The sequence below is a fragment of the Tinamus guttatus genome, unplaced genomic scaffold, assembly GCF_059628265.1.
Source record: "Tinamus guttatus ecotype Peru unplaced genomic scaffold, ASM5962826v1 Tinamus_guttatus_pri_ptg000215l, whole genome shotgun sequence".
Classification (NCBI taxonomy): domain Eukaryota; kingdom Metazoa; phylum Chordata; class Aves; order Tinamiformes; family Tinamidae; genus Tinamus; species Tinamus guttatus.
This window is the reverse complement of record NW_028288749.1, coordinates 2,431,589-2,457,137: the sequence shown is the minus strand read 5'-3', so window position 1 is coordinate 2,457,137 and position 25,549 is coordinate 2,431,589. Positions and strand designations below refer to the sequence as shown.

At 43.2% G+C, this 25,549-nt stretch overlaps 1 protein-coding gene across 1 annotated transcript in view; it reads left to right on the top strand.

Moving 5' to 3' along the window:
* The window catches only part of CEP350 (centrosomal protein 350), a 65,210-nt gene extending 48,294 nt beyond the window's left edge, over window positions 1-16,916 (top strand). Inside the window, exons 30-39 of the mRNA XM_088524859.1 lie at window positions 1,651-1,862; window positions 2,802-2,946; window positions 4,104-4,264; window positions 4,764-4,900; window positions 5,682-5,764; window positions 6,671-8,751; window positions 9,766-10,164; window positions 10,253-10,399; window positions 11,517-11,639; window positions 16,519-16,916. Of these exons, the coding sequence (XP_088380985.1) occupies window positions 1,651-1,862; window positions 2,802-2,946; window positions 4,104-4,264; window positions 4,764-4,900; window positions 5,682-5,764; window positions 6,671-8,751; window positions 9,766-10,164; window positions 10,253-10,399; window positions 11,517-11,639; window positions 16,519-16,683 (3,653 nt within the window). The 3' untranslated portion in view covers window positions 16,684-16,916. The remainder of the gene's footprint in view (window positions 1-1,650; window positions 1,863-2,801; window positions 2,947-4,103; window positions 4,265-4,763; window positions 4,901-5,681; window positions 5,765-6,670; window positions 8,752-9,765; window positions 10,165-10,252; window positions 10,400-11,516; window positions 11,640-16,518) is intronic.
* Window positions 16,917-25,549: the final 8,633 nt, after the last annotated feature.

Below are 25,549 nucleotides of genomic sequence, written 5' to 3'. Positions count from 1 at the left end.
AAAAAAAATAGCAAGGATATATTTGAAGTAGGATACATGCTAATAAGTACTAGAAAGAGCAAGCAGGGGGAACAAATGCAAACGAAAGGAGCAAAACATAACCTGGCATCAACTATTGCCTGGTTTCACACTTCTTTCCCTTATTTCTCTGTGTGTTTTTATGGTGCTTGTTCTTTCTGGATGCTCTTAGAATCTTTGATTTTTGCACTCTGCTCTTTACTCTCTTCTGCCTAGTTCTTTTAACTTAAAAGCTTAGTTATATTTGTGTTCCTCCTTTACTGTCTATCCTCTGAGGTGTGTAGTGCAGCATAGACCCACTAGGTGTTTCTACATACAAATTAAAGTATATATTTATCTTTTTAAAACAAAACAACAACAAAAAATAATTTGTTAATTTCAACTTACCCCTTAAAACCCTCTTCTACTGCAGTTGTGTCCCTCTCCTGGTAGCCTTATTTCTGTTACCATCAGAGGCTGCTTTCCCTTTGTTGTTTGCATTTCCGAAAGTTTAAAGTTGTTTTTAATTCCTTGCCTTTGCTCTGAACTTCTCTCTGCCTCTGTTAATGAAATAGCTGAAGTTCAGATGTACTGACGTGTGCAGGTGTGTAGTTTGTATATGTGATGCTTCTCTGAGAAAGGTAAGTTCCTAGATTTTGGGAGCTGCAGCTTTACCACTCTTAAGTGGACTGCACTTTCAGGATCAGCTGCAGAGAACAGAAGTGTAGAGGAAGAATGTGTTGAAACTTCAGGAGTTGTCCCAGAAACCATGTTTTTTTTCCCACTCTGTTGGAAACCAGCAGTGTATTATTCGACTGTGCAAGGAGAATTCACAATGATGGCCCATTATACTTGTTATTGAAAACTGCCCTGTGGATTTTAGGAATCTGTAGGACATTTTATAGATGTTCTGTGAGTTACTAAGTTCCAGTGAATTAAAAAATCATCATACTGATGACAGAAAGGAAGTGTATTCTCTCATCTGTGCCTCTGTTAACTGTATCCGCCAGTAAGCATTGGAGCACAACCCTAGTTGGGGAGAAAAAACTCCTCACTCCGTCTTTGCTTGAATATTGACTTGTTCTCTATGGCTGCTTCAATGATGTTCCATGTCCTGTGGAATTTAGTAAACAGGAGTATGGAAAACCCAGGTTATTATTTTGCTTGTTGCCAGTTTGACAGAGTCATGATGAAATCATAACATGAAAATGTTTTCTGCAACTACCATAAAGGAAGCAATCACTTCTAAATTCAAAATCGTGTCTGCAGATTATATGCTGCACTGTAACTTCTTCATAATAATAGTGACTCTTTCTGCTGTATGGTCAGCTGGAAGAACAGGTTTCCCTCACTATGTTTTTGGAACCTGTTGTGTGGAAAATTTTAGAATCTCCTGAAAAGCTCTTTATTTTAAACATCCAGAAATCACTATGTATGATAGTTATCTGGTAAACATGCCTGTTCTTTCTGAATATTCACCTATAGGTGTCTAGGCAACTGAAAAAATTCTTATCAATTTGATATGTGCTAGAAACAGTTATTACTTTATATGCAGCCAACAGTTTCCTTGAAATCCCAATACTATTAGCTGCATGTATGTCAGTGCAAGCTCTTTATGTGCTCTGCTTTTTCCTTCTCATTAACCTATCTCAGAAACAGCCAGTGAAGAGGAGTCTCCAGTGCCTTCTTGCTCTCACCTCAACAGTGAAAGCTCTGTCCCAGAAGATCTTGGCAGTCCAGCTCCTGAGTCTGTCCCATCAGAAACTATGGGCCATGGGCAGTCAGAGAGCCCAAATCATCATACAATTACAGAAGAAATGGCTTATCCTGAAGACATCAAGTCCTCTACCTCACCTAGCAAACTTGTGAGTTTTTTATGCTGTATATATTCTTAGCCTTGTAAATAGCTATCATAGAACATAAGGAATGTAGCCATTCCGATTGTCTAAGCAGAGATTAAATTCTTCCCTGTGTTTTGCAATGATATTTTACAATATTATACATAAAAATTGTGGTGAGATATATTCTTTACGTCTTGAGGAAAAATTGTTTCAGCATAGAGTTTAGGTATGTCTTGCAATATGTCTTGTATGGGCAGTCTTGCAAAATATTTCACGTGTGTCACGTAGCCATGTGGTATTAAGTGGTGGAACACTGAGCCAGCTTACCAGTGTGAATCAGCTGTGGGCTAGATGTGCTATGTACATTCCATTACGTACATTCCTTCTAGAAGCTGTGTTCAAGGAGTGTGAAAGCCTTATGTTATAGTCTTGATCCACTAAGCAACATTTTAGCTTAGTGAAATAACATTTACTCTTTTTTTGTTGGCCTAGCTACAAAGAATAGGGCAGTATTTCTGTAGTTATTTAAAATGGCATCATGCACCTCTTCTATAGAGAAGTCCTTTTACTTTCACAGATGTATTTAAAAGGAGATTTTATTGTCTTACTTTTTACCGAACATTATTACGTCAAGTATTTCGAATACCTGTGAGTCAGAAACATTTCAGTTCAGTTAGGTGGTAATAGACTAGTTTAAGGTTTACTGAAATCAAGACTCAAAACAAGCAATTAGCTCCTGCTCTTCTGGGTGTTTGACCGTGATGGTGTTTTTTTTATTTTGTTGTCTACGAAACTAAGATAAGTTCTTAAGATATTTAGCAAGGTACTGTTACTTAAGAGAAGTTCTCTAGTCAAGCTATGTCCTTTCCCTGTAATTAGCTCATGATGAAACCCCCTCTGCTTTCAAACTGAGCTTTACAAGTAGTTTACAAGAGCTTATTTGTCCTTTTTATTCTCAAATAGTCTCCTCCTAAAAGCAGTGTATCTGTATCAAAGCAAGATTCCAGCAAAAGCAGCCACAGAGTTGGAGGGCAGCTACGTTCAGTTGTGAAGTCTCATCAGATATCTAACAGCTGGTCTGATGAATCTTTATCGATGACACAGTCGGGTAAGTTTAATATCTGCTTGGGTGTTGTTGTTTTAAAAAAAACAAACAAAAAACATTTAGTTTCTAGTTTCCTGCAAACAGGTATGAAGACGGTAAGAGTTGAGAGGCAGGATGTTTTTAGAATTAAAGTATGCCAGGTTAGCGCCATCCCACTCATTTTAAGAAACAAGAAGATGGTTCAGCAGCATGCAAATGTGATCGTCCTCCTCTGAACAAAATCTGGCTCAAGAAGCAGTATAGTTCTTTTATCACAACTATACAAGTGAGCCATTTGGACATGTGCTGGTGTGTGCTAAGCTAATGGACCCTTCAGTACGTATGCAGAAGCTTTGTGTCCACAAACAGTCTGCTTGCAAGACGGTGGATCATGAGAAAAAAGTAAGTTCTAGGTGTGTCAGGCTGGGTCTTGCAAAACTGCTGAGCGTTTCTTACTTCCTTGTGTCCTAAATCTCCATTGGTATTGTCACCAAAAGGTTTTCTCCTAGGCACATGGGAAAAGAAATTCAGTAATGCGTGTGCATGACTAGCTGTAGGTGATCTGTGTCATACTGAAGCCCCTAAGGAAGAGAATCCCTCTTTATTTTTGAAAGAGAGTTAGAGTTGTGTACATTAAAAAGGGCCTAAGATTTGATGTTGAGTGATAAAAATAAAAAAACTACTGTATGGTCTCATATTCCATTTTTTTTAACCTAGTATTCAGGTTGGCTTTCAATAAATGAGGAGGAAAAAAATATTAAAAGTGGTTTAGTATAGAGAGATCCTTTTCCTGATGTGCTCTTCCAGTTTTAGTCAGTAAGACTCTGTCAAATAAATATTTTTAAGAATTTTGTGTATTTATTTGTGTCAACACCAACGTGGGACTAGAATCTTACTTTGTTCTATGTTGGTACAAGTTTAATTGAAAAGCCTGTGGATGTAACTAGGTGGGTAGGGAAGAATGAAGAATGAATAATGAGTAGTGTCATGAATTTGGGATTTTACTTTAGAAGCCTTAATATGTTGAGTTTAATTTGCTGAAATTAAATTCTTTGATACTTCATCTGGACAGTGCTTTGCATTTACTAAGTCATTTATTTACTAAGTGACTATTCAGTGCTTTAAGTAAGAGTAATCTGCATTGTGTAAGTTATTTAAAGGCTAACACAAAGCTTTTTCAGAAACCACATCTGACCAGAGTGACATTGAAGGCCGGATCATGGCCCTGAAGGATGAACTTCGAAAAAGGAAATCTGTCGTTTATCAACTGAAAAAGGAACAGAAGAAAAGACAAAAGGAGAGACTGAAAGCCCAGGAGGCCAGTTTGATCAAGCAGCTAGAGGTTAGGAACAGGGGAAAGGAGGGCAAAGTAAAAATCAGATTGCTAGCTTGGATAAATCATTATACTATGGTATACTGTATTATTCTGACAGGAGATCATGCAGCATCTACACTCCTGTGTAGGAGTGTGATGTATTCTGCTCATTTAACCACATTCAGTAGTGAACCAAGTCCCCAAGGCAAAAACATTATTTCCTTTATAATATTTAGCCTTAATGGGACGCTAACAATGTTCAGGCAGTTTGTGCGTATTTTTACACATTAGTAAGCTATCGGGGATTAAAGAGTAATACTAATGTGGATTTGAAAGTTTTAGTGTTTTACTTTGAAGAACAAGTTACAACTGTGGAGCTTTAGGAAGATAAAATGCATGTTGCTTTACATAAAAATAGTGCCCTTCAAGTAGTTGAGGCTGTGCTGTATTCATTTCATACGCTTTGTTTGCTGAACAGTAGTTACATCTTAAAAGATTAACAGCCATACTTGTTTTTCGTGCTTAGACATATGATGAGTTCATCAAGAAGACAGAAGCAGAGTTGAGCCAAGATCTGGAGACATCACCCACAGCCAAACCTCAGATTAAAACTCTGTCTTCAGCTGTTGAAAAACCTAAGATCAAGGCACCACCACTCCACAGGTAGCCAGGATTTCTTCTTCTTTTTACTGAAGTTATTTTTAAATGCCAAAGAATGCTATTTTAGCAGAAACCTGTACTGCAAGGAAAGGTTTCTTTTCAAATCACTGGATGGTATCTGTGTCCTATCTGCTGGTATCACATTTTCTGGTCTCATCAGACCAAAAACAGATTAGGGCACCACTATGATCATATGCATCTCACTTTTGTCTTGCCCTATCTTTCAAGTCCTGTTCTCAAATTGCTATTGAAAAGTAATTTTTTGTTGTGTAAATATGTGCTAAATAGTGCTGTGAGCTCCTGACATGAAGGAATTTCTTCCATTTTGGTCACCCATCTCGCCTGATGCACTGTGTGAAGCAAACTATTCACATTCACAGCCTAAATCTAGTTTAGATCTTACATTTTGAGGGGTAGATAATTCAACAAATTCCTGCAGTTTATAATGGTTTCCAGGTGTTTCATTTCTTCCAGCAGATGGTGCAATTTTAGTGCACTTAGGTAAAAATAAAAATTACTGTTTTGTTTATTTTCTTTTTGACTGCAGAAAGGCAAAAGTTTGTGATTAACATTTAGAAAGTGGCCTGTTCCAGGACTTGGCAAACCTTCTCTCTACTCCATTCCTATTTTTGAGATTCACTTTATAACGCCACCCAATGATAATACAGTACAACATACTAAGAAAATAATCATAGGTGTTCGTATTTCCATTCTTATCTTAAAATAAATAGATCTGTTGCAACCATGGTTCACTGGAAGTAATTTTTCAACTTTTCCCCTTTAGGCCTGAGACAGCAAAGAATTGGAAATCACTGACAGAAACAGAGAGATCCAGAGCATCTCTAGAATCCATTGCGGAGCATGGAGGTATGTAACTGGAAGAATCAGTGCTACACATCTCAGGTGGCTGTTTTAATCTTTAAATTTTAAAGGAACATTCAGATTTCATAAATCAGAGTGCACAAGGCATATTTTTTTTACTCTTCCATATTTACACTTCCAATATTTCAGGGGTGGGGTTTCTTAAATGATGGCATTTCTTACACCCCCTTCCCTTTTAAAAAAAAAAAAAAAACTAACAGTACTTGGCTCCCTTGTTTTAAAGGGATTCTGTAGTGAGAAAAATCTAAAACATTGTTGATTGAAGATGCTGTATCTATAGTATAGTTAAAACTAAAACTACCATAGGTAATTGGCTTTTTGTCCATGCTTTATTGTCTCTGTTTAGTAGGCTTCTTTTGCTATTTCCTGAATGTTCACTGTTTAGTATTGTTCTTGCCGAGTTTTATGTGAAACCATAATCACTTGACAGCTTTTTTTCCCTTTCTTTGTTTACTGTACCTTTATCATTTGAGAAAATTCTACTTAAGGAAGCCAAAAATAATGAGTACCTTAAGGATAAGTATTTAATAGTAGATATTTTTCAGATACTTTTAAATAGTTTGCTGCTAATCATTATCTAAACATTATCTACCATTTTAATCTTGCTTGTTTTTATATGACTTCCAGATAAATAGCTGAGCCCTTACCTTGGGATTGTATTGTATGATATGAAATACCAGTGCAAGGAAAGAAAGTCCTAGAGCCCTGGAAATGAAATAATGTTGCCCATATACATTGGACAACCTAGAAATATGTGTTTCCAGGTCACTAGTTCCTATCCTGTAGAATAGAAACCTTAATGCCTGTTTTTGTTTGATTGCGATTGCAGTTTTCCATAAGACAATGCGGGCTCTGCAGTCTGCTATGTTTCACTTTTTCTTTTTCTTCAAGATACTGTGTCATCAAGAACCGAGAGATCTGTGTCTGTGCACTCCAAGGTGATCGCAGATGTTCATGCAGAAGAACCTTCTCAAACACCATCCTTGATTTTGAAGTCAACGAGGAGGTCCAGAGCAGAATCCGGTGATTCCTTAGATAATGTATCCTCATCGCCTCTTCTCAAAGATATAAAAGATATTAACAAGATATCCCATGGGTCTGTGAACAATACGGTAAATACATCTAGTGATGAGACTGTCTTCAGTCATAAATCTGAGATACAGGAAGACATAGAGAACATAAAATCAGAAGAATATGAGCCTGAAGAGTTTCATGATAAGCCTTTGGAGAATTCTGATGTCTTGCTGATGTTAGATAAAGAGCAGGAGAGCTCACCAAACATCCTTCCAAAGAAAGTCCTCTTTTCTGAAGATGAGCAGTTTCAGAAGGAACTTTCTGGCTTGACTGAGGAAAGCCTTCATGGTGCAGAAGAAATCTTAGACCAGAAACTGTCAGACAAAGATACCAAAATTGGACAAAGTGTAGAAGAATCTTCTCACAAACTTAGCAAAGCTGCTGAGGAAAAAGATTATTTGCTTTCAGAACAAGGCTTTACTCAAAAAGAGCAATCATACCTTGAAGACTTCGAGGTATCCTTGTCCATAAAAGAAGCATCAGTTGAAGACACACTTTTGAAAAATGACAAAGATGACTCTGAAGCTTCTCTTCTCTCCCCAAAAGGGGACTCTCAGTCCCTGAGAGAGCAGTCACAGCATGCACAAACTGACAGAAGCAGGTCCACCAGTCTGGGCAGTGATGGTGAAATCAGTGAGTGTCTCGGTGACAGATCTCTCTCCCTCTCTGGCAGCATGCGTTCAGAGAGATTATTGGAACTCAAGTCACCCACAGAATTTCTAAAAAATGATGAACACGGAGATGTGGAGAAAGAACAGGCCAAACAGGCCACTATTGAATCACCACCATGGGCCTCTGCTTCAATTCTAGAAGAAACAGATAGTTTGCTAAATTTCAATATTGGAGACAGGGTACTTGTGAGCAAAGTTCAACCTGGAACACTGCGTTTCAAAGGTCCGACCGAGTTTGCCAAAGGGTTTTGGGCTGGTGTGGAGTTGGATAAACCAGAAGGAAACAATAATGGAACTTACGATGGTATAAAGTATTTTGATTGCAAAGAAAAGCATGGTATTTTTGCTCCTCCTCAAAAAATCTCTCATATTCCAGAAAGTATTGATAGCCGTTTAGAAACAAAGAAGGATGAAGACTCATTTTTTGATGATAGGCTGGACAAGCAACACACAGCCAAGCAGAAAGGCAAAGGAAGCTCTAATCTTGACAAAGAGGAAGAAATGCAAAGAGATACAAGAGAAAACTATTCCCAGGATAAAGGTCCTGCAGACACAACTGTTTTAGAAGCCTCAGTGGGGCAAAGGATAGATGGAGACTCTTTTTCCGAAGCAAGCAACATAAAGGAGGTATCTTTAGCTACCAAATCGCTTGCCCAAGAGCAGTCTGTGGTGGATTACCTCAAGCATGCTGCCAAAGAGGCAAGCCTTGCTCCTCCCATTTCTGGTGTCATGGAGAAGACTTCCACTGCTCATTATTTGGAAGACATCTCTGATTTTCTTTCTGAAAAACTGGAGAGGCAGAAGACATTAGGGGAAGAATGTGCTGAAAAGCTAGATGATCTCTCTCCTGAAATTCTGGAGAAGCCTTCAACTCCACTTCTGGATTTGCTGAAAAAGGAGAAGAACCAGTTAGAAGCCCAGCTTAGACAGCCGATTAAAGAGGAAGAAAGGACAAAAAAGCAGCTTGAAAAGGTCAGTTTGCTGACAGACAGTCTCCTCAGAGATTTTGTGAAAGACACAGTCAATCAGCTACAGCAAATAAAGAAGGCCAGGAATGAGAAAATCCAACTTAGCAACCAAGAGCTCTGTGACGTGAAGGAGGAACCCAGTACCCCAGCCCAGCATGAGAGAGAGCTGATTCCTGGTGGCCTGAATAACTTTTTTCTAAGTTCTGATTTGGAAGATGAAAGAGAAGAACTTTCGTCCCCAGACATGTGTCCCAGACCAGTGAGTAGCAGTTATCTTGCACTGATTTTTAAGAGATGGTAATTCATTTGATTAATGATAATTTGAATCTGAGGAATGGAGTGTGGCACCATTTTTTTTCTCCGAAGTTGTATTTCTTGGTGTGAAGAATGTGTGTTTGCGTGTGTCTGCGTATGTGTTCTTGCATGAGTCTTATTTCACAGCTCATTTTGGTAGCTCTTGAGTTGTATGAAAGACATTTTAGCCCGTGAGAAATGGAAAATTATTTAATGTAGGGAGCATTCTGCTTGCATGTTCAATTTGTATTTCATCCTTACACCCATTTTTTGTTCTAAAATGTGTGAATATGATGGACTGTAAACTTCTCTGCCTGCTCTCCATATGAAATAATCATTCTCTAACATAATTAATTGCAGTGGAGATCATTAAGTTGTCAGACTGCTCTATCCACTGTACTAATATATTATGAATAGTGGAAGTTCAGTCTTCCTCAGAGCAGCCATTAATGATACAGATACAGACTTAGCCTCACTGCTGAAGATCCCAGTAAACCTCATTGCTCTGCCCTTGATCTCAGTATGTTATTATTACAGAAAATATCAGCTCGTTTCACCAATATGAGCATTGGCTGAGTCACTGAAACAGCCATTCCCTGCTAAAAGCTTTTAAGGTGATGATTAGACTGAGATTGTTGGTAAGTGAAGTAAAAAAAAAAAAAAAGGGAATTTTAAACTAGCCAGCCTTTTATACAGGCCGTGGTTAAACATTAGGACCAACTGAGGAGGAACGCAGACTACAGGGACTGTCCCTCTGAAAACGTTCATCAGGAGTGGTAGAAAACTCCTACTCCAAGGTGCTGAGCATTTCTGATTTTACTGTGGGTTATCTATTGTCATTGAGAGAATTATGGTAAAGCATTTGTTCATTATATATAATTATATCAGTAGTACAAATAAAAATCTACTTTTGGTGAATGTCTGATAGACAGCAGTGTGGCACCAATTTTATGTTTTCTCTGTTACTCTTAATCCCCAGGAGAGCCCAGTGTTTGGTGCCAGTGGTCAGGAAGAGCTAGCTAAGAAACTGGCAGAGCTGGAGCTCAATCGGGAATTCCTGAGCGTGCTGGGAGAAGATCAAGACTGGTTTGAGGACTATGGCTTGAATTCCCACAAAGTCCAGCAGAAACAAGCTGAAGAACCAGCAGTGCTGGCCAAGGTAGAACCACAGAAAGTACCAACAAAGCCTTGCGAGGAGCCTTTGGCAGTCCCTTACACTGCAGTGGAAGTAGAAGGTATGGTACATGCAGCTGCTGAGGAGCTCTGGAAACTCAAAGAGTTGGGTCATGATATTCAAAGCTTCAGCCGTCCTATGAATCTTAATGATACCACCAAAGAGCAGGACATGGAGATGGTAAACAAACAGGTGTATAAAAAGGTACAATCTTAAGGCTTTCTGTACTTGCCCTTTGAATGTTCGTTTGTTGTGAGCAACAGAATTCTTTAATTTTACTACTTTCTTTAAGGCTGTATTTGACTTAACAAAAGAAATCTTTGGAGAAATCTTTGCTGAGGATCCTAATCTAAATCAGCCGATTTGGATGAAACCATGTAGAATTGCCTCTACTTACTTTCGCCGAGTAAAGGATCCAAATGATCTGGATGAAATCAAGGTAGGAAGTCTTTCTTCTGTAGGGGAAGTAAGATGAAAAAACAGGTATTGTCACCTGCGTGAAGGTTAAGAAATTGTAACAGATGTATCCAGTAAAATATGATTTGAGAAGAGAAATGAGATGACAAATAGGAATCAGTAAGAAGCAAATTTATAAAAATGACCCTTTTTACTCGACAGATTTGCCTCCCTCTCTTCTTGGCTGACACTAGCCCATAGCCCTCTAAGAAGAACTAGCAGAAAGACCCTTGGTTGTGTGTACAAAATCGGTATTCTGACAGACAGCTGCTTTAGCAGATTTCAGTGGAGCTCCCTATGGGTGTATTGGCATGAACTGAATTGCAGGATTGGGCCAAATGGGCTGAGCTGAATTTTATGCTCAGACACAGCCTGGTGGGATGGTGGGAGTTGCTGACATGGATCCACAGGCTGGCTGGTGAGGGCACTGCTGTATTTGGCAAGCCAAAATTTAGGTCTCCTGTTGCCAATGGTAGTGTTCAAGAAAAGACAAAACACCAAAAAGCTTGAGTCTGCCTGGAGCAAAGTTCAGCTTGGAGGACTGGACACTAGGGGAAAAGCTATTTCTCCTAGTATTCAACAAAGTGCTTCCATGCAGCTCATCAGGACATAAATGGAAACTCCCAGCTGTACCACTGCTTCTGAAGTTGGGTTTTTTTGAGCTGAATTTTCATTAAACTGCTCAAGATATATTTTAGCTCTTAGAAAGTCAGAAATAGTATCTCCATCTCCCCTTCTCTCCCTCTGAAACTTCTGAAGTATCAGGGGGATGAGAGGAGGAGAGCAGGGGTACAAGACAGGAAAGACATCAGACTCCCACCTGCTTTTCTTTAATGTCCTCCCATGAAAATTGTTCTCAGCATTGCTACAGCAAAGGGTGTTGCCTTTTTTGTTTTTTTTCCTCCAGTTCTGTGTTTAATAATTGTTCTGTTTGCATAATGCTACATCAAAGACTTCCAGGGTAAATCTTTTCCATGCACTGTATGTTCCTTGGCTAAACTGAAACATTCCATAACCTGACTTTTCAAGGCAGGTACTTTGTGCATACAATTCATTTCTTTGTTTAAATAGGGTAACAATTCATCTTTTCTGTTCTGTAGAACTTTATTGCAGCTGAAGTGCTGAAGTTGTTCAACTTGAGGAAGGAACCTAATCACAAAACAGACTGGCAGAAGATGATGAAATTTGGACGAAAGAAACGGGACAGAGTCGATCATATACTGGTCAGTGGTTAAAAATAAGAAATAGTGTCAAATATTGTTTGTGTATCAAGTGATCAGGTATTGACTTCCTATTGAAATATGATATATGATCATATTTTCAATATTTGATCATATTACCTACAGAATACAATATGTACATGAGTTCTTAATGGAGGGGCTTAAGCAAAGAACAGGACTTCTACTCCTGTAATACTTAGGCTAGCTAGGCAATTCATCTGCCACTGGGGAGCAATGCTTTCAGTTAAAATTACATTAGATAGATATGTCTGGTTGTATATTACTTCTTGAAAGTTACTTGGTAGGTTGTGTTACAGGATGATTAATACCTTTATTGGGCATAATGATAGTGAAGGTTCTGCTTGGGAACATGAGCTGTCATTAACACTGTGCTTCACTTAATTGTACCTGAAATTGGTTCCACATGTGTGCACACATAAGTAACTTCCAGCTGTGGCTTGTGTGGTCTTTTAATAGCTCATCAGTGGAAGGTTTCTGACACAGGTTTTTTCCAAGGGGTTTGATTTGAAGCATATGAAATAAAATGTTTTCAAAGAGGATTTCCATGTCCTAGGGTGTTTGATTTGGAGATGTGAAGGCTGTTACAGCATGCACAAAAAAAAGTAGTTTTATATTTAGATCCTTGAGAGAACTCATAGTACAACCATTATGCTTGTGTACTGATTTGAGACATCTACTCCTAATTTCTGTGAGCCATACACGGGAAGAAAGTTTCCCAACTGGAACAATTTGTTCCAGCTGGAATCATCCCAAATGCTTTAGGTGAAATGAGTTTGAAAATTTGCACAGTGGGACAAAGTAAGTTGAGACAATCCAGTCTGCAATTTGCATATGGACCCAGATATCAAAGATTCATGCAGCTCTGACTGGTTTGTTCTAATAAATAGTTTGATGTGTCTAATCTTACTTTGCTCTCACAAGAGTATGGTAATAAAATTTAGCCGAAGGCTGGGAATAACTCTGTGAAACCTGCCACGTGCCTGGCTTTAGGAATAGAGCAGTCCCAGTGGCACCGCCACCAAATTCGTGCTGGGTGTTAACTGCAAGTCAGGTTTTCTGACCAAAAAACTAGGGAGATGGTGTTCTTTTACGTTTTTTCTTTTACGTTTTTATTAAAGTCTTTTTAAAATACTAGGTAGCTGGGTAGCTTTCTCTGTTTCCAAATTGGCAGCCTCTTACCCTGACATCATTGTTAGTAAGGTTTTTCTGATAGTGACAAAAAACTCACCTTCTGCTCCTTTTTTGTAGCGCTGGAAAACTCGACTGTTAACTTGGATCAGACATCATTCTCCTCAGAAAGCCTTTGTAAAGGAATTTTTTAACCGAAGCTCTCTGATCAGTTGGATAGCTGCTCCAGCTATTCTTAACATTTTCAGCAAATTTTGGCTTTCAGCACACGTGTGTGGGATATTCACATTTATGAAATACCTAAAATAAAATTTAAAATGTTTAGGTGTTTACTTTTTTTCTTCCTGTGTGTTCTTCTTTCTTTAGTGTTGTTACCTTTATCTTGCATATTCTGTCTCTGCTTTGTGGGAAAATCTCAAATGCACACGTCAGTTCAGGTGCTGCGTTTGAGGTGCCTCCTTGCTGTGTTCACCTTTCAAAACCTCTCTTTAAACTAGAAGGGGACCCCCTCGTATCACCTTCTTTAGGTTCAAGTACCTAGCAAGAGCGTTTTCTCTGCGTTTGTTTTTTCCCACCTTTTTTCCTAAACTCCTTGCACTGACACCTGCGTGCATGGGACTAGACCGAATTGTGCCATGGCTGCTTCCCACCCTTGCCCGTCGCTATTTTTGGAGGAAGCAAAGCTCACCGGAGACTGCCCGACCGATGCCTCATGTTTGAGAAGCCCTCTGAAAGACTGCTGAAATGCACCTCATCTTCTGGCCCGTTGATTTAAGGGCTAGAACGTTTCTGTGCAGTCTGAACCCCACAAAGCTGTCTCCTGCAAGACTGGCTTTAATGGGAACCCCCTTCTGCAGCTCCTAAGACCTAAATCCAAAACAAACAGAGCCTGCTTATATGCACGGTGGTGCATCTTAAGTTTTCCAGAAATTCTGAGAGTTAAGTCCTGTGAAAAATGGACCCAAGTGCCGCCTTGTTGTGGGCCTTCTTCCAGGGCAGAAGAAGGTTCTTCTGGATTTTAGTTACTTTCAGCCTCCCACGTGGCTCCTTAAATGTAACTGGCTTCCTGATGATCAACTACATAAAGTTTTGCCTTTGTCATGAGAATGTGCTGAAGGTAATGCAAAGCCCACTTCCATATAGGATAGTATGTTCACCACATACAGGCAAACTGTGTCTCCCTTGCTTGTGTTTTATGGTAATATATCAAATGGATCATATGTTGCCCAGTCAAAGTATTTGCAAACGGCCTCAACTCACATGTCTGCAGCTGGGACTGCAAAAGCAGCATGATTCTATGATGATTTCCACACATGCTTTGAATATACACTCTTAGCGAGACTTGCCTGCAGCTAAAATTGCACAGTCTCTTAGTTTTCCAGAAGTATGGTCAAAGAAGTCCTTCTTTGTGCCAAGGGAAACTGTGCTGTGTGTCTCAGAGTAGGGCAGATGAATGATAGAGGCAAGAGAAAATTAATCACTAATAGATACATGTTTTCCTTCCTTGCTCTCTGTACTGCTGTCCAGCACCCTACCTTTCTGTCTTGATGAAGTTACTTTGTCCTCTCCCTTTTCTTGTATTTCGTCATATATCTTGTCTTTTCCTTTCCAAGCAGAGTAAAGGAACTGTCTTATCAAGTTGTCACAGGTGAGACAAAAGAACCAGCTCACAGGGAATGTGGATATTGGAGTTCACTTAAGAATCACAAATTTTAGACCTTTCTGCCTCTACTTGATTTTTTCACTCTTGCTTGCATTCACTAGGTCTCTGCTTGCCTTCTAAGCATGGAGATTGCTGCTGGCTCGAGAAGCTCAGGCAGAACGTCCTGTTGGTTGATGCTTTGCAGCTCCTTGCAGTTACCAGTCTCAGGCATCACTAGCCAAGGTCCTCGGGTATCCCCCAGGATTTGTCTCCATCCCTCTCCCTCGTCTCCACGATCTTACCCCAAGCCAGAATTTTCACTTTTTCTTTTCAGGCTCCCTTCTTTCCAAAACTGCCTCTGCTTTTCAGGTCTCTTCCTTTTCAGTACAGTTTCTTTTTCCCAGGAACCAGCCTGCAGTTTTCCCCATCTGAGCAGTCTGTGTGCAGATTGCCCTCCTAGCTGCTGCTTCTGACTCACGTCTCTAGTAGTGGGACAGTTTGGGACATGCCCCTCTTGTTTAGTCCGGGCACTATCAGAATTTGCAACCAGCCTATACTGGACGCAGCTAGCAAGTAGCAGGCTTTTGCTTAAGAGTTCAGACTTTCAGTTTTGGGCATTCACGTCCACATGCATGCCCATTTATCTGCTGCCTGTTAGCATTCACATTTTAAGCCTTTTTTTTTTTTTTTTTCCCCTAAGATGCACATTCAGTTTTCATCGCTAGTATTGTTGCTTCTTCTAAAAGTGTAATGAAACCATTACGCCTCATCTTTGACAGCAGCATGAGAAATGAGGGCTGGGAGCAAGAGGAACATTTGCCTTCCTCACCTAACACGAAACACTGTCGTGTACAGCAGGGGCATGTGCAAGCACATACTTCAGCTCTTCCTGAAGAGCTTCTCAAGTTGCTTGAGAACAAGGTTTCCTGCCCTTTTCCTCCAAACTCTCTTAACAGAAAAAGGAAGGAGCTGTCAAATGGAGAGCATCTGTGTAACTGAGGCCATACGGAAGGCTAAAACTCCTAGAAGCGCTGCCGGTTTCCATGATCTTGAGCCTTCACAACAGTGTTGGGGTTATTGAATCACCATTCTGCAACCATGGCTGTCACCCTTAAACACGTTTCTGAGCACTTCAGGCTCAGTTTAAAGGGAGGAAGAGCATGTTGGAGCTAGAGCTTTTGCTCTGTCTTTGGAGCTCAGCATGTAGGATTTATGGTCAGAGGTAGCTGAGCAGTGCAAGAGTTTTCAGCAGGTCTTCTCTGGCATTTTAAATAAAAGTGCTATTTGTGCCTGCTTTGACTTTTTTTTTTTTTTTTTTTTTTTTTTTTTTTTGAGAAAGTTTGAGCTTTGGAATGGATCTCTAATAGCAAAATGGCCGCTAAACAAATTTACAGTGCTAAGTTTTGGTGGAGGGTATGCAACTTGAAGAAAAGCCTGATAAGTCTTGATTTGCTGAATGAAACACTATATTCTGGTCTGTTACAGGAATCTGAATCTAAAGCATCTGATTGCTGGCAACCAGGGAAACAGGGCATTTTGTTTGTCAGCAGTTTGGGAATAGAAGGAAATAAATACCTGCAGTGTTATTGTTTCAGCAGTAATCAGCACAAAGTTCAATTTGCAATTATGCCCTCAAATCCAGGGAAGCATGCTATATTCTGTGCAAATGAGTTATAATCCTGTTGTACAACAGCCAGTTGAAGTTGTTTCTTGCAAATACGCACCAATAGAGCAAGATTCTTGCAAAAATGCAATTAAAAGTTTTGGGGAGTGTTCTTTTTTAACGGAGTTCTTTCTGATGGTCAGGAATGATTCATTATATCCCAGTACTTGAGTTCTTACAAGTAAATTTTTTTTGCAGAAATAGTAACTCCTTTAAAAGGAATAATATGGTGGTAAGTAGGAAATGTTTATAGGGTGCAGTAACCTGCTTCAAATAGATCAAACAGCATTTTCTGCAGTCTTTTATGAAGACAGTTGTGTTGTTAGCAGATCCAGACTGTTTTGGATTCTTCCTAGAACTTTTCCTGGGGATGTTATCTTAGAGCAACAGAATTGTAATGTTTATTTTTGTGTTTTCTACCTTTCAAGGTGCAGGAACTTCATGAGGAAGAAGCACAGTGGGTGAATTACGACGAGGATGAACTGTGTGTAAAGATGCAGTTGGCAGACGGGATCTTCGAGGCCTTAATCAGAGACACCGTTGATGTACTGAACCAGATAAATGAGAAGCAGAGGAGATTACTACTTGTGTGACAACGCTGAAAATAAAGCTAGAAGCTGAGTAACCTGAATCACGGGCCTTTCTGACTCCTGACATTCTCTCCACCTCGCAAGCACTGCTACTGGACTTCCCTGCGTGGGTTTTAAAGGCAGTTGAGATGTGATTAAAGGAATCTGAATTTACATCCTCCGCTGCTAGAGACCTTGCACTGGGTTTATGTTTTGAAACAAGCTGATGCCTCGCTCGAGGCGGCGCTGTGGAGAGCTCAGACTGTTCTCGTGCCAATGCGGTGAGCTGCAGAGCCGTCAGCAGTTGTCTGAGGCCCCTGCCCAGGGCTTTGACATTCAATTTGTGCCCTGAAAGGGCTGGGTTAGGTTGGGATATTGGCTATTTGGCTGGAATGGCCATGGGCCATCAGTGCTGGAGTTGTATTTAGAAACGTGAGTCATTTGGAGAAGAAATGGTTTGGTAAGGTTTTAGTCATAAATGGCTCCTTACCATACTGAACAGTGTTACAATCTTTAACACCTCTCCTCCTGCAGCCCTAGCAATGTGCATCAGTGTCTTCTGCTACAGAGCCTGTTTAATTTTGTTCTCTCCAAAGCTGGTTTTCGTCTTTCTTCTCGTGTCATCGTACCAAATAATGGCACCAGCTAATCCAGGAAAAGTAGGTGATGTTGCTTTCTGCCTTCAAGTAAAGAATTCTTGCTGTTTTTTTCCTTTTTTACCTGCATAACTTGCTTCAGAGGTGGAGCAAGATAAAAGCCACCTAATGTTAAGGGTGAAAGATGAGCCCACGGACAACTTAACTGCTATCCTGTAGCACTTCTTCACCTCCTAGAGTGCCAGCTGCTCCTAGATAATGGATACTCAGGATTCTCTCAGGCATGAGACATGCAGGAGTGGAAAATGTTTTTTCAAAAACAAAACTGGCCCTCTTTCCCTCAGCTTCCTTCCTTACTGTCACCTATTAAATGGAGAAGCTGTTCCTTGCATAATTTTGGGGGGAAAACAAGTGTATTCACCAAAGAAAGCGGTGTCCAGTGCTTGACTTGTGCATGTTTTGTGCTTGTGGACTTTTTTTTTCCCTTTCTTTAATTTATTTTCAGATAATTTATTAAGTGGGGCATAGGAGAGTATCCTGTGCAGAGACAGCAGACCTTGAGAACGCTTCAGTTCTGGTGACTTGCAGAGCCCGTATTCTTCGCACAAGAACTCCAGCTCCTCGAGGGTAGGAAGCAAAAAGCAGAACTTAGAAATGAAGCCTCTTCTCAGCTGGGAGAATTGAGGGAACCGAGTGCAAGAAAAGACCTGAAACTTCCCTGTTCCTTCTAATCCCCTGTTTTCCCAGAACTCCTGGGCTGTAGGCAGGTCCGTTCGGTGCTGCCTTCAACTGCAGTGTCCTCCTGCAGAGTGCTCTTCCCTGATCTGTCCCTCCCATCCTTGTGCTTTCTTGGATGAACACAGACAATCTGGCGTCAAATGCTGCTGCCGTAATAGTGAGTGTCTCAACTGCTAACTTGGACAAGACCCGGAGGCGTCAGATTCTCTGGACAAGCTGGAGTGTAGAGGGGCACCCTGAAGCCTGCTTGGGAGCACCCCAAAGATTCTGTAATAGCCCATGATAGGCATGGTGGGAAACTCCATATAGTTTCTTTCATCTGTTTGTTTTTGGGCTTCCTGCTAGGCATGTCTTTGCTACTTCTCCATTATGTTCTCTCTTTTCCACCTTTTATTTTGGAAAACGGTCATTGGAATATTTGCCTTTTGCACAGTGGCACACGGCTGGCGATTCTTCAGGGACAGCACTGGGAAACGCTGGATTTGCAGGCTCTCAGGTGTAGTATTGCCAGCGCCTCCGTTGTGAGCTAATGGGAGCGTGGCGAGGGGGAGGCAGCGGTGTAGAGCAACACCTCTGATGGGGTCTGCTTGCGTCTCGGTGCAGCATCATTCTTTCTTTTTTCGTCAAGTGATTCGCTTTGTCCTTGTGAAGTGTCATGATGCCGAACTGTGAAATTGTCTTAATTCTTAGGATAGAAGCTAAACTAAAGCTCCTGCATTTGGCTGGCTTGCTGTCACTAAATGGGTCACTGCCTCAGATTTCCCGGGCATGTATTTTTTTTTTTTTATAGGTAGCAATTACGGAGGAGAAGGCAGAAATCTGCCATGGAGATTTATGGCTGAAGTATCACAGAAACGCAGAGCTTATTTCCGTTCCCTGGATAGCGTGGCCAGTGCTGAGAAGGAAACGTGCCCTGCGTCCCTGCGGCCTCTCGGCTGCTCTGCAGGGCTGGCACGTGTTTTGGTATGGGCAGCAGCAGGACAAGGTTGTCTGGTTGGCCTGCTGAGGTCCCAGGGACCCTTGGAGATCGTTGGCCTGTTGTCTTGCTGATTTGCAGCAGTAGTTTAGTACCATCAGCAGAAACAGTAGCTCTCTTTACTGCTCTTTGGGTGGAAGGAAATTGTGCATAAAGAATGGCTTTATTCCTTTGCATACGTTACCATTTACTTTTGGTAGCAGTTCCTGATCAGCACAACCCTAAAAAGACGTTAACATCTGTGAGTTACCATCTCAACACCTCAGTGCGTTACTTGGGGTGCTGGGACTGGCGATGACTGAGATGGAGCGATAGTCTGCCTAGGCCAAAGGTGCTGACAGATTGATACGGGGAGCTCTGGAGAACTACACACAGAGGCTGAATTCTGTATTTCCCCCCTGCCTTGCCATGTAAGAACAAAATTGCATCGCTGGTCCTGGTTTCCTTAGCTTGATGGAGGGCACGATACCGCTGTCCCAGCAGGATGCGTCTCGAGCTAAGCTGGGGAATGGTCATACTTCTGCCTTTCAGCAAAGGCTTGTTCCTTGCAAGGTCTAATGGTGGATTGCAAAATCCTATCTCGTTCACTTTCTTTTCTTGAAAAAGTGGCCTTAGCTTTTCGCAATACTTGAATAAGTGTGTACCTGCAGAAGATCTTCAGTAGCACAGTGATAGAGACCTTCGAAGTAACTATTCTGCAAGGAACTGAATACAGTTCTGACTTTCATATCCCTTTGCTACCTTAAAAATATTAGGAAAACAAAATACTCTTGAGCAGAGAGAACTGTTGAATCTTACAAGGTATTTAGTGCATCTGAAGTGTTTACAAATCAACTAAAATGGAGAAAAGCAAACTATCGAACTTATTTGTAATTTAAACATTAAATGCAAAAATATATACAGATGAAAGAGGAATACTGTAATTAACCTGCATTTAATAGTTTTGTTTTGTTTTCCCTGACTTTGCAGAGCCTTTTGATACACGTTTGCAAAGCCGCCTTTTGGGAGGCTCCATCTCCCTGTGTACTGTATTGTGGAGGTATTAAAAAGAAACCTGTTTACTGTGTATGTGTAAATAACCTGGTAACTTGGTTTTTGGGCCAGTTTCAGCTAATGTTCACATGCAGAGCAGCTTTGCACAGTAGACAGACCCAAGGATGAGGAAGGGTTTTTGTAATTAAGAACTGTAAAATAACCAGGGCAGTCCCTGTGTACACCAGTGTAAATATCTTTGGTAACTGAAATGTACTTTAAGAGAATAAAATCTGTAAATAAACTGATTTATAAATTAATCTTGTTTTCTGTTCTTTATAAAATGGAGTTTTATAATTACCCAAATGCTTGCTGATTCTGAAAGTGTCCTGGAGATCTGTCCCCTTTCTGTCTGATGCTGCACTTGGGATGCCAACCACAGCCTATGAAATCCCATTAGAGTTGCCTTGATTATAATGATACATTATTAGAATTTCCTCATTGTTAAACTGACTATTAATAAAAGCAAAACCAGAAAAATAGCACAGCTTAATCATTGCAGAAATGCACTACATGATCTTTCTGGGGGAAAACAAATTATTCTTGGCATATGTTTATTTTAAAGAGGTTTTAAAAAATCATGGTTTAAAGCATTTTGAAAAGATACAGCTCTTAGGTTAAACAATTGGCTAGGAATTAAATTCATGAGAGCCTAAGCCGGGTTTCGGGTCTCTCAATTAAGCTCCTAGATGTTTGCTGTTCTGCCAAGCTGCTGTTAATAGCTCTGATCATCTGTTAACTTGGGGGCAAATGTTCTTCTCTGGAAACCGTGATTTGTTGGTGGAACTTTCCTAAACTTTTTTGTTTCCCTTCTCCTCTGGCCGCTGCTTGGAGAGTGTCCAGAACTGCAAGAAATCCCTGGTAACGCGTGGAAGGCACCGCAGCTCCGTAAGGGGACGTCGTGCTGCTAAAGGACGGACGTGGCGGCACGTGGACGGCTGTTGCTACAGGTAAGAGCAGGGAGCAGGGGCACCACATGTGCTTCTCGAGCCCTCTCCGCAACAGATGCAAGTGTGAGATGACGGCGTCAACTCTGTGCTGGGCTGCTACTTGTGCTTCCTTTTCCTCTGCCCTATGAGGAGAGGCTGAGGGAGCTGGGCCTGTTCAGCCTGGAGAAGAGAAGGCTGAGAGGGGATCTAATCAGTGTATATAAATACCTCAAGGGAGGGAGTGCAGAGGACGGGGATGGTCTCTTTTCAGTGGTGGCCACTGATAGGACTAGAGGAAATGGCCGGAAACTGAAACATCAAAAATTCCATAGGAACTTAAGGAAAAATTTCTTAACAGTTAGGGTGACAGAGCACTGGAACAGGCTGCCCAGAGAGGTTGTAGAGTCTCCTTCTCTGGAGATCTTCAAAACCTGCTTGGATGCAGTCCGGTGCCACGTGCTCTAGGTGTCCCTGCGTGTGCAGGGGGGTTGGACTAGATGATCTCTAGAGGTCCCTTCCAACCCTAAGCATTCTATGATTCTATGATTCTGTGATTAACGCAGGTGCCTTGGCAGCAGGAAGCGTCCCCAGCGCCGCGAGCGGGGACACCGTCCTCGGCCGTGCAGCAAGGCAGCATCTCGCAGCCCCTGGAGCTCTGGGGCGTGAGTGAATCCAGCAGGGCAGCGCGGTGCTTGCTGTCCGAAGGGCCAAAGCAAAGTGGCCCTGGCACCCGTGTGCTCTCGGTAAGCAAAAGCAGAGGAGCATCCATGGTGCTGCTTTCCTCACCCTACAGCTATTTTCGAATCCTATGTTGGAGGGTAGCAATCTACTCACAGCTGTCAGCACCCCTCGCTGGAAGCACCTCAGGATACGTTTCACGTCGGGAATATCGATCTGTGCTGCCTCAGCTAAAGGACTGGCTTCCCTTAGAGAAAGTGCTTGAGCGGTGGGAACGCTGCCATAGCTCGCCAGCAAGTGACACAGCAAACTGCTGCCTTGTTCCTCCCATCCTTACCCAAGCTGCCAGTAATCAGCTTGATGAAGGCTCCTTTCCTCATTTGCAAACCCATGTTGCTTCACTTCTGGCACTGACTTTCTACCACGGCATTGGTGCAACCCTTCCCAGATCAACTGGCAGAGCGCAGCTGCGCTGCAGAGGTTTTGAAAGCCTGTGGACTTGCTCCCAGCGAAACTTCCGGCTTGGGCCCCGTTGCCCAAGCCGGGAGTGTCCTGGGGCTGCCATCCGTCCTGCTCCGGGAGGCGGTGCCGGCCTTGGGCATTGCCCAGCTTGAACCCCTGCTAGCTCAGCGGGGGGCTGCGCTTCAAAAGCTGCCCCTGCTCCAAACCTGCGTGTGTCCCGCGTAGCACGAGGGCCCCCGCGGTGCCGAGGTCCTCATTAGCGAGCTCCGTGGAAGCAGAGGAGCCAGCGGGAGGCTGCCGAGCGCTGGCAGCTCCCTGCAGAGCACAGGAAGGAGAGCAGAGAGGGCTGCGGGGCCTGCGCTGCTGGCACTCGGCCCAGCACAGGGGCCGCTGCAGGCAGAAATGCAGCGAGATGCCCTGATTTGGAAAGCACGCGGCTCTCCTGGGAACGTGCACGGGAGACGTTTTGCCTGGCAAGCGCCCCTCGCAAGGCTGGCCAGGAACAGGTCTGGTTGGTTCCTGCTCCGAATATTTTCCAGCCCTGCAGTCCGACCATGCTGAACCTCTTGCTGTGCCCCCTCCTTACGGGGCTTCCGCCGGCCTGGTGACCTGAGGCTGACTCCAAATAGGATTTTGTCTGGAATTTGCTGCGAGTGGAATTAACCAGCGGTGCTGGGGGATTAATTCAGCAGCGTCCTGTAGGCGGTCCAAGCCTTTTCTTGCACCTTCACCTGCCACGCTGTGGTTAGAGTAGTGTACGGTGGCACGCGGGCGCAGCAGTGAAATGTTCGGGGATGGGGGGACAGCAGCCGCCTCTGCAGTTAAAAGTCTTTCTAAATAGATTTTACGTTGTTTTATTCCAGCCAACTAAGGGAGACTGCAGGAAGAGCTGCAGGAGGAACCTGGACTCAGTGGCCCCATCCCACTGCAGCTTGACTGGACATCTCACTCGATGGAGGTGATGGAGATGGCTTGGTGAACCTCAGACTTGGGCTCCAGTCCTTCATCCATGGGCACTTGCTTCTGCTGCAGGCCTCCTGCCCCAGAAAGAGGTGCTTGCTCCGTTGTCACCCAGGTGGCGTTCTCAGTTCCAAGTGCTGCAATTAAGCCAGTTGCCAGATGATGATGTGGCAAATTTGGGTGGTGTGGCCTTCTCCAATCTGCTCCTGGAAGCTGGGCAGGTGAGCTGGAGTGGAAAACATCTGCTCTGTGCATCCTGGGTAGTGGCGATGATTTATGAGGAGGGACTTCTAGTAGATCTTAAATGCATGGGTGAAACGTTCCCAACCCTGACGTACCAAACACGGCATCTGTCCTTACCACTCCCCCCTCCTCCTTCCAAAAATGACGACTGAAGAGCTGATGCTGTCCTTTCAAGCAGGCATGAATCAGCAGACAGAGAGGGGCTGGAATTGCCACGGTATTTCTGCAGATTCCGAGTCCGTGAATGCATTCATCACATCCCAAGAATGCACCCCGGATTTGCTTTTACATTTATTATTACAGGTTCTTGGGCTTGAAAAGCACATCTCAGCCGGACGTAAGCAGGCCCAGCTCGCACAGTCAGCAATCATCGGCTACCAGCCATGGCTACAAGAGGGTTCCCTGCTACTAGTCACGGGTGCCGTCCCAGCAGAGCCTGTGCAGGCTGCGGGAAGCAGCCAGGGCTCAAAGCAAACTTGCGTGTCCTTCCTGCACGTGGCATCGCAGCAAAGGCTCATCACAAGGCTCCCGCCAAAGGTGTTGTCCAAGAACTGTGTCAGGGAAGGTGTGACTTGATTCCCTGTGGGAAAGGGGCCACCTTGACTTCGAGCGTCCCAGTTGACTTTGTCAACAAGGGCTGGGAGGTGGTCCAGGGTATAATTACCACTCAAAGTCTGAGATTGTTTGGAGATGCTAATCAGGGAAAGGAGGGTTCTTTATCTAGGGAAGTACCAGATTTTAAGCACTTGAAAGACTATGCAGAAAACAGGCTGAGGAGAACTTTACTGATTTCATCAATCCCTTGCACAAAAGGTTTTCAACGCCACCTTAGAGGAGTCAATCATGATCTTCCCTGAAGAGCCCGCAACATGCCAGGGCTAGGTGACAGTGTTGATGGCTCTCGTGACTGTATCATGACTCTTGCATTAGTTGCATGTTTTTCTTGGAGTCAGTTCCTGGAATCACACAATTAGGTAGGAACGTATTCTTTAATTTCCGATGAAGAAAGTCCATTTGCAGAGCCGAGAAGCGATGGGGAGTAGGAGTGCCCTGTTCCAGGACCTTCAAAGTTCCAGGGAAGTGAGAAGGTCCCGAGTTTTCTTATTTTGGTGGTTTTGAGCCATTGGTGTTCTGCAGTCAGGTTCAGGCTTTTAAAGATTGACAATAAAGCCCTTTCCACATCTGTGGAAATCCTGTTCTGTAGAGTCCTCTCAGACATTTTGGTGGTTGAACGCACAGAAGTCAAACTGGTCTTTCCTCTCCTCCCTATCCTAATGCAGAACATACCAGCGTGGCTCTTGACCTCTGTGAAAACGACCCATTTTGGGCCCAAGGAACAAGTTCTGCAAGGCTTAAAAGACTTCAGTGGGTGCTTAGTGGCCTTTGAAGATCCCGGCCAGTTGCTCTTGCCCAACCCCTTGATAACCTCAGCGTGAACCTAATCAAGCCCATGAGTTGGTTGACTTGGGAGGAAGATTCCTACTGGCTGGCAGTCTGGGGAAGACACTTTGTGAGCCAACAAGCTTTGCTGTAGTGAGCTATAGCCACCACTCAGCTGGAGTGTGGGCACTTGTGCAGAGCTGGAAACTCTGCAGTGGTCCTCAACCCTTGTAGCATAGGAGAGACACAGTCCTGAGCCAGTTATTCTCAAATTCATCTTAGAAGGGGATGTTTTATGACCTCCGCTTCACCCGTGGCTTTCCATGCACGTGCTTCCTGCCAGGGCGTTCTGCAGCGACAATCCCACTCTGCCTGCGTCTGGGCCAAGGAAAAACCTGCCCTCTTCCTTCACATTATGCTCAAGGAGAAAAAAGGCCACGCGGGCAGGATGGTGCCTGGAAAACCCCATGCCCTGCCTGTGGACGAGCGGGTTTGCCGGCCTGCGCTACCTCCCTAGCCCTGTGAGCAAGCAACGAGGAAGGGACGTGCCGGCATGGCGCGAGGCTCCCCAGGCAGCCGGAAGCAGGACCATCCCCACCCCTCGGCTTTGGCAGATGAGCAACCGTGTGGCTCACCCCGAAAGGAGCGCGAGCCCCAAGGTACAGGCTCTCGTTGCGGCTGCCTTCGGGCACACGCGTGCTGCCTTTGCACCCCCAGGAGAGTTGGGGAAGAGCAGTTGTGCCGGGGAGGATGCCGGCAGCTGTGCTGGCATCAGGCTCCTCCTTAAGTGCAATAACCTAATGCTGCACTAACCTAACCAAGCCTGGGAGCCCTTGAAGAAGAAGGGCTCGAATGGAAAGCAGGACATAGGTGACCACACAGAGGACATGTGTTGC